Source organism: Epinephelus moara, chromosome 24 (genome assembly GCF_006386435.1).
Source record: "Epinephelus moara isolate mb chromosome 24, YSFRI_EMoa_1.0, whole genome shotgun sequence".
Classification (NCBI taxonomy): Eukaryota; Metazoa; Chordata; class Actinopteri; order Perciformes; family Serranidae; genus Epinephelus; species Epinephelus moara.
The window spans coordinates 12,336,703-12,346,001 of NC_065529.1; the positions used below are offsets into that span (position 1 = coordinate 12,336,703).

The window sequence follows — 9,299 nt, forward strand, 5'->3', positions numbered from 1 at the left end:
GCCCTGGGTTCCCCCTGGTGGCGCGGGCCCTGGGTTCCTGCTGGTGCAGAGGGCCCTGGGTTCCTCCTGGTGCAGAGGGCCCTGGGTTCCTCCTGGTGCAGAGGGCCCTGGGTTCCTCCTGGTGCAGAGGGCCCTGGGTTCCTCCTGGTGCAGAGGGCCCTGGGTTCCTCCTGGTGCAGAGGGCCCTGAGTTCCTCCTGGTGCAGAGGGCCCTGGGTTCCTCCTGGTACAAAAATATTTTTGGGCAGTTCAGCCTGATTATGGGAAGTGTGTTGGCAGGCTGTTGGTTGAGCCGGGAAAAACAAAGCAACAAAACAAAATGAACCTGAGCAGCACATGAAGAGAGGAGGAAACCAGATGTGTTGATGTTTGTGATTAACTGAAGGATGGAGTGTTCCTTTATGTGCTGAGAAACTCTCCTCCTACTTGAGCTAAATAAACTCTTTAAAAACCCTCTGGGATCAGCTGGAAAAGCCGTCGTCACAAAGCTGAGAACAGGTTTTTTTGGGGGGACTTTTTTCGAGATGTGTGTTTCTCACAGGACGGCCACGCTACGAACAGATGATGATCTTATAGACCATGATGCATCGCTGTAGATTAAACTACCTGACAGGATATAAAGGAGTTAAAATGAGCTCAACTTTAAACATCTACAGCAGGAAAATGACACACACTAATAATTACTACATACTTTTAAGTAGCAGAACTTCTACTTGTTTTCTCACAGTGTCAGAATCCGTCTTTCAGTGCTGAAGGACCGTTCAAAGTTTAATTTTCCACGAGTTTTAAAACAAAGTTTGGGCGTGAGAAACATGGATTTTGTTGGTAAAATAAAATCAACCTCATTTTTCAAAATGTCACCTCAGAATGTTGCTTTAACGGCTCTTTCGTAACTCTCCCTCTGAGGTGTTTCATAAGAGTAAAGAAAACATCTTTATCTGCGCCTCCGCTCGGCGGCGAGCACTTTAGCCGTTATCTGCTGCTCGTAACTCTTCCGTTGACTTGCGGGTTTGAACCTGGGCGGCCATTTTGTTCTGGTTACATCAGCGTTCAGAGCGAGGGTGTTAAAGTGTGGAGAACACCCTGTGATCCTTAAGGTAAGAGCGGGAAGGAAGATTTCAGGCTCAGAGTGAGAACAGGATGTTTTTCTTGGTGTCTGTGTGTGTGTGTGTGTGTGTGTGTGTGTGTGTGTGCTGTCCACTCTGGATGGCAGCCAATCAGCAATCAGACGAATAGGAAGTAACAGCATCCTGGAGAGGAAGCCGGCTGACACGTAGCCAGACGGAGAGAGTCCGCCACCCACACCCCGCCAAAGCACACCTTGTCTTTTCTGCTCAGTCGTCGTCGTCTTCTGTTCTGACAAACGCACAGAAATCGCTGTTCGTCTGAAATCAGTTCAGCAGTTTTGTTCCTGTAACGAATTTAACTTGAAATTCTGTCAAACTTTCTTAATTCACATTTTAAAAAATAAATCCTCCATTTACAGGCAACCGTTTCATTTATTTCAATTTAATGAACGAAATGAAAAAAATCCTCTTTAGCAGTGTTTCTCAAATGCTTCAGGGGCTACGTGGGAGTTTTAAAAAATGTTAATTTAAAACATCATAATTCTAAAAAAAAAATCTATAAAACAATTTTGAGAAGCCCTGCTTTATGTAAATGTATTAATTTAATTTAATTTGAAAAAAAAACCCAATTGAAATTCTATTATTTAATTAACAAAATCCTCTATATATTGATTCAACAATTTGATATTTTAACTTACTTTAAAAAATAAATTATCTATAGAAATTTAATCATTCACTTAATTTAATTTATCTTAATTTAGTCAAAAAGAAATTCCTGCTATGAATGCAACAGTTTAATAGTTAATTAATTTAATTTAAAAAGTAGATCCTCTATTAAAATGAAACCATTCATTTTCCATTTTCATTCACTCACCCAGGGCCTGGTCAAAAATTAAAACCATTTAATTTAGTTTTAAAAAATTAATTCAGTTCATTTTCATATTTAATTTAAAAACAAATAAAAGAATGTAGCCATTTGATAATTTAATTTGATTTAGTTTAAGAAGAACTTTCCTTCACTCCTAATTTCAATTCAGATAAACCCATTATTTTAAAGTATTTAATCTAATAATTTTGTTCAAATTCCTGTTTATAAAAGTCATCTCATAAATATCATCAATTTTGACTTGATAAATGTCCTTATTTTGATTAAGTATCTTATTTAAAAAAAATTACTTACTGTATCATAGTTTTTATTTAGTAATTCTCATACTGTTATCTAACCGAATAACTCATGATGTCGTCAGAGTAAATGTGATTTAATGTCTCATAAATGTGTCTTGACATGAGTAACTCATTTCCTGAATCTCTCCGTCTGGTAGACAATTGTGGTTTTCCTCTGAAGTTTTATTTCCTTTTTAGAAAACTGTCATGTCTGTAAACTCCAGATGATATTAGTCTGAACTTCATCAGCGCAGTAACTGTGGAGAACATGTTGTTATAAACCACAAAGCACAGGTCAATAAACTCGATGAATGAAACACAGGAAGGAAGAGAAACTTCTTGCCTTGTTCATTTCTAACATTATTATCTTCTCTTTCCTTCCTCCCTGTCCTCCCTCCATCACCCTCTCGCTCCTCCAGACGCGGCTCTAACGTCTCTCTGGTGTTGGACATGTCGGCTCTCGGCTCTGTGGAGCCACTCAACGTTGCCGTGGTAACCCCCAGGGAGGCGGCGGCCAGGGAGTACCTGCTGTCAGCTGGCCGGCCTCTGACGCGACAGCAGCTCCGCGACGTCGTCATCAACACACACAAGCTGCACGCCGAGTTCGCTGTGAGTCCTTAAACACATCATTCATCTCACATTCACTCTTTTCTTTAGTTTAAATGTTGAGGCAGGAAGGCTTCACTGAGAAACACAAGGTTGGCAGTTCAAGTCCCGCCCACCAAGCACCTTGATTTGGCTGGTTGAAGAGTATTTTCAAACTACTTAAAAACAGACAAAAATAAAACAGATAGCTGAATTCCAGCTGTGATACTCCAGCACCCTAACAGCTCATCTCATATCAGATACAACAGGAACATGTCGTAACAATGACGCGATATAGAAGTGCGGACCTTTCCAGTCGCCTCTCTGCCAGCTCCGCTAAATTTGTGCTAAATTCAGGCTCTTATGTCAATTTTACGAGTCTTGGTGGTGGTTTTTGTGCTTGGCTTTGGACGGTGGTGGCGAGTGGCTGCAGGAAATCATAATGTAATGTAATCTGTAAACTCTCTTTCTGCTGACTTCTTGCTAGCTAGCTGCTAGCCAGGTCGAGGTTTGTAAATTTAAACATCAATAAACATCGAAGAAAGGTGGAGAAGAATGGGCATCAAGTGAACTAGCATCCTGTTAGCCATTGTACAGGTGTTGAGCATCGGTTTCCAACGGGATATCAGGAACTGTAATGTCCTTTGATCCTGACCTGTGCTTAACGGTGAATAAGGATTGCCAGATATTTAATACTCGATTGTTCTAAAACTGGGCCCAGTGAGTGACCCGGGGAACCCACTGGCTGTTACTGGTTGTGAATCGTTAAAATTGTGCTTACTGTACTTAATTTTACTGTAATTTGAAGCATTCTCTGTCAATCACCTGGGTGCTTTGAATTTTGGACGGGGTGTTTTTGGAACCAATGAGCAGGGCCTCGGTTTTGCTTCCATTGAGTTTCAGGAAGTTCCTGCTCATCCAACTCCTGATGTCCTGAAGGCAGGTGGTGAGGGAGGTGGGAGGAGGGGCAGTGGAGGGTTTGGTGGAGATGTAGACCTGTGTGTCGTCTGCATAGCAGTGGAAATGAACACCATGGTGACGGAGGATTGTGTCCAGGGGAGTGAGGTGGATGATGAATAAAAGTGGACCCAATACTGACCCCTGGGGGACACCCATTGACACAGCAGAACACCTCGACCTGTGGTTCCTCATCTGGACAAACTGTTGTCTGTCAGTAAGATATGACGTGAACCACGAAAAGTGCAACACCAGTGATCCCAATTTCAGCCATGCGTTCCAGGAGTAGTGGGGGCGCTGAGATCGAGGAGGATAAGGATGGTGAGCAGTCCAGAGTCAGCTGCGCGCAGGAGGTCATTGGTGATTTTTACCAGGGCTGTTTCAGTTGACTGGTGTGATGGTGGAAATGTGAGGCGCTGTCCTGTTCCTGCTGTGGATCACTGCTGTGCTCCGTTCAGAGGCGGCAGCAGAGCGGTGCGGCCAGTGTTCAGGGGGAGTGACCATGCAGCAGTCTGGTCTCCAAACCAGAAACCAAGGACTACCAGAACCATCTGGAAACATGGACTATTATAAAGCAGCAGTCAACACTGTAAGAAGTCTGTTAAATAATAAACAAAAGAGCTGCAACAGATATATAACATATATTCCTACAAACTAAGATATTGATTAATTGATGGTATAGACTTTTTATCAATACAGAACCTTTCCAGGTGTACCGACTGAGTCGTTACATGTCAGTCAGGGTGCTTGTAGGTAAATGTACCTGTCTGGTTGTCAGTGCAGCTGCAGGATTAATTCTTTAACACATTTCTAACACTGAACGTCTTTTTTTCCATCTCAGGAAATCCCCATGAATTTCATCGATCCCAAAGAGCTTGATATTCCAAACCACGGGACCAAGAACAGATACAAGACCATACTGCCCAGTGAGTGCTGTGTGTGTGTGTGTGTGTGTGTGTGTGTCTGTGAAATAATCTCAGTGTTGCTAGGAAGCAGAAACCGTCCCAAAACAGTCCTTGTCTCTCATTTCCTATTGAACCAGGAAGTTGTTTTATTATGTGGGAGGAGCTCAAAGTCAAAGGCCATCAACCTCAAGGACGAGTTAAAATCGCACCTCCCTCTTCCCTGCACACACACACACACACACACACACTGGAACAATACATGTTCCTCAGAGAACAGTTTGTTCTCACACCGCCAGCCAAGCACTTAGCCTGATTAAGACGTTATGTAACACACACATACACACACATGACAGTTTTTAGTTCGGACACTCTTGTTTTGGAGAGGGGGCGGGGTTATCAATACACAGTAAAGGAGGGGGGTTCCTTCCTTCCTTCCGGCCAATCAAGAGTAAGGAATGCTCACCTATAGCTGCTGTCAATCAAACCACTTCCTGTGTTCGAGTTTCATCTTTTCTGAAATGTTCGTGGCTCTGTCCGGGGCCGTGGTCAGCACAGTTTGAGCTGAAATGGAAGAGAGGCTCGACACTGAGTCAGGAGTCGAAAATCAGACCTAGATAACATTTAGAGTAGTGATTCTAAAAGTGGGTCTGTGGCACAAACATTTAATGATTTATATGTGTTTCCAAAAATGTAGTAGTTGAATGGATAATATTAATTATGCCTCAGTGTTGGGGATAGCCGTGGCCAGAGGCAGTATGTTTTTGGGTTGTCCATCCGTCCATACATACGTCCGTACGCCTATACATTCGTCTGTCCCATTCTCGTGAACGTGATATGTCGAGAACATCTTCAGGGAATTTCTTCAAATTTGGTTCAAAGGTCCACTTAGACTCAAGAATGAACTATTTAGAATTTGGTGGTCAAAGGTCAAGGTCACTGTGACCTCACAAAACATGTTTTTGACCATAACTATGACAAAGCTTTTTCATCAACGTCCATTTTTCCATGACGGAAATGAGACGAGCTAAAAATAGATCTTGACAACAAAAACTAAGACAAAATCTATGTTTCATTTTTGTTGACGAGACAAGACGTGGCGAAAATGTTCGTGGTGGACTATTGGACATTGAAAGCCGAGAACCGCTGTGTTTGTCATTATCTTCAAATGCTCCAGTAAATAAACTCCAGTAAATAGTCTGTGCCATGATGTTTCAGTAGCCAGCAGAAACAGTCACACTGGAGCAGCTGTGTGTGTCTGGCTGTGGATGGTGGAGCTGCTGAATGGATTTCTAGAGGTTGTTAGTTGCAGTGGTGGCTGTTAGCAGTTAGCTCCGCTTGGTAGCCGCTAAATGGCAGCGGAGCAAGCAGCCACCAGCCGCCAGACTTCACATCTGTTGATCCCAGCAGAACTCCTGAAGAATGATGGAGAACCTCTGATTTAGAGGTTTAGACTGAGTCTAAAACAGACATTAAATCAAGTCAAGACTAAGTTCAACAGGAGCATGAGACCAAATCTGAAAGGGGGTTTAGATCAAGTCAAGACTGAGTCTAAAAGCAGTTCAAGATCAAGTCCAGAATGACACAAAACAAACACACGACTTAGTTTGAAAAGAACCTGGAAACCAAGATGAAAAAGGGCTCGAGATCACGTACAGACCGAGTTTAAAAGAGTGATAAGTGAGTCAGGATCAAACCTGCAGCTGTCCTTTAAAAGCACGTCCTTTTAAATGCAGTATGCACACAATGGAGACGTACCACTTCCACATACTGTTACGCCCTGAACTTTGACCCTCTTACTCATACTGTTACCTTGGAGATGAAACAAAGCTCACGGGGGACGGAAGTCAACCTGGAGAGCGCTGATGCTGTATTTTGCAGTAAATAATAACTGCATACATTATAGTTTGTAACATATTATATTCATATAATTATATAATTATATTATATGATCTTTTGTTTAATTAAACAGTTCATATTCCTGTTATTAACTGGTCCTCAGTCACCTGAATGTGCTGCCATCCATCATTGAGACTTCTGACAGACTTCAATGAGTTGTCAAGCTGTCATCCGTCTGCAGCTCAGTCGATGTGACAAATCTACGGCTGCACAAAGGATTGTGGGTCAGAACAGCCAGAAAAATCATGTCGGCTTGCAGACTGCAGAATTCAACCGGGTGTAGTGGAATATCCTGGTATTTTTGTCATACTGCGTTTGACAATACTACATACTTAATCTTTTTCTGGCGTACTGTATAGTTTTGTAGTATAGGTATTGGAGCGCACAGTGAATCCAAAATGACCTTCCTCCCTCCCTTGTGTCCTCATCTCCTCTCCTTGCCATCTGTCCTAGATCCTCATTCCAGAGTGATCCTGAAGTCAAAGAGCTGCAACGACTTGCTGAGCTCCTACATCAACGCTAACTACATACGGGTGAGTCGTATCAGTCTGCACAGATACAGACAACATTAGTTTTTAGTTTTCTGATGTTGCCACATTATTCCATCCACTGTTTCACACACGATGCAGCTTTTAAGCTCCAGTTCCTCGCCTTTTGTCCCTTTTGTTCTGGTTCAGTCCAACATGACATCATGTGTTCGTGGTGTGTTTGGAGGTTGTTGTTACACCATGTAGTCTGCCGCCATTTTGAGTGTAGTTCACTGTGTTTTCTCACTTGTTCAGGCTAAAAAAAAATCAGTGCTTTTGTCTTCAGGTGACGGTCGTTTCTTCAGTTGTGTTGTTCATCGGGATGATGACATTTGTTTGTTAGATCGTCTCTAAACCTGGAAACGATCGCAACACACTGACATTATCACATCATCTATCTGGAATGTCTCACACACACACACACACACACACACACATGCAGTGAAAGTATACTCCTGCAGAAGTCTGTAATGTCGCTCTCAGACTCCCATACAATAGACTTTCTTCCTGGCAGGAAACTCCACTGAAACAATTTACACTGTCAGACCACATGAGAGAACAAATTCTTCATCGTACTGTGCACACTAACGCTGTGTATGATAAATATATGAAATATGAAGGGCACTGACAGCGTAGACCTCCACCAATGCACCAATGATTAATAATAAAATCATGATATATTTTAGCTCTACTGCTGTCAGAAAAAGTGACGTTATAAATAAATTCCTTACGTTATGAAGTCTTCCAGCTTCATGTTCATTCATTCTTTAAATTGCCAACACTGTCATGTGATTGGCTCTTGTTCTAGGGTTACCTAGGTGAAGAGAAGGCATTCATCGCCACCCAGGGTCCCATGGTGAACACGGTGAACGACTTCTGGCAGATGGCGTGGCAGGAGGAGGCACCCGTCATCGTCATGATCACCAAACTGAAGGAGAAGAACGAGGTAATGTGACGGGTGTTTAAATAAAGTTTAATAACATTTAGAAAACAAAGCAGGAAAGGTGGATGATGATGATGATGATGATGATGATGATGATGATGATGATGAGGTTGAAGTCCAGTTCTCCATCTGACAGGTTCTGTATTTATTTTTGGAAAGTGGAACCCAGAATAGGAACAAACAAACATGGAAAGTTAGAAACGAAATTGTGGGATGGGATAATGTACGATCCTTTGACGGTTGTCCCCCTGTCTCTGTCTGTGTCTCTGTCTGTGTCTCTGTCTGTGTCTCTGTCTCTGTCTCTGTCTGTGTCTCTGTCTCTGTCTCTGTCTCTGTCTGTGTCTCTGTCTCTGTCTCTGTCTGTGTAGAAGTGTGTCCTGTACTGGCCGGAGAAGAGGGGAATCTATGGGAAGGTGGAGGTGTTGGTGAACAGCATCAGAGAGTGTGAACACTACACCACTCGCAGCCTCACACTCAAGGTACACACACTTTATATTTCTGTTGTTTCTGTCTGTGTTAATAGTTTGTGTTGGGATTCAGATTTTATGTGTTGCTGTGTGCAGTGTGGCAATCAAACCCGCGTGCTGCAGCATTACTGGTACACATCATGGCCCGACCACAAAACCCCCGACTCCACGATGCCGCTGCTGCAGCTGATGACCGACGTTGAGACAGACAGACGGACGGCTGCCGTCATTGGACCGGTCATCGTCCACTGCAGGTAGAGACAGAGTGAACTGGGACACTTTTCTTCTTCTGCTGCTGTTAAGGTTTGAAATAACTCCATTACCCATGCTCCTTTGCTTGCAGCGCTGGGATTGGCAGAACAGGCTGCTTTATCGCCACGACGATAGGCTGTCGACAGCTGCAGCTGGAGGGAGTGGTGGATGTTCTGAGCATCACCTGCCGACTGCGAGCTGACAGGTGACACAGACATACAAACGTTTCATCTACTATAACTGCAAGGACACTTTATTGATTAAATGACTAAGGCCTTTACAAGTTTAACAACAAGTTGTTGACCTTGTTAGGAGCCTCTCGTCACCATGTCCCCATAATTTCAGTGTGTCCTCACAACGCTTGTACATTCAGAGTTTTGTCTAAAGCCACAGTTTTCTGCATTTTAAATGTTTGGTTTATTATGTTTTGAAGTTGATGTTTGATTAAAGGGATAGTGCACCCAAAAATGAAAATTCAGCCATTATCTACTCACCCATATGCCGAGGGAGGCTCAGGTGAAGTTTTAGAGTCCTCAC

At 43.0% G+C, this 9,299-nt stretch overlaps 1 protein-coding gene across 1 annotated transcript in view; it reads left to right on the forward strand.

Annotated features, from left to right (window-relative positions):
• The window catches only part of ptprr (protein tyrosine phosphatase receptor type R), a 52,808-nt gene that overhangs the window by 41,622 nt on the left and 1,887 nt on the right, over positions 1-9,299 (forward strand). The window contains exons 9-15 of the mRNA XM_050037857.1: positions 2,650-2,839; positions 4,614-4,698; positions 7,027-7,106; positions 7,909-8,046; positions 8,412-8,522; positions 8,607-8,764; positions 8,854-8,967. Coding sequence (XP_049893814.1) covers positions 2,650-2,839; positions 4,614-4,698; positions 7,027-7,106; positions 7,909-8,046; positions 8,412-8,522; positions 8,607-8,764; positions 8,854-8,967 — 876 coding nt within the window. The remainder of the gene's footprint in view (positions 1-2,649; positions 2,840-4,613; positions 4,699-7,026; positions 7,107-7,908; positions 8,047-8,411; positions 8,523-8,606; positions 8,765-8,853; positions 8,968-9,299) is intronic.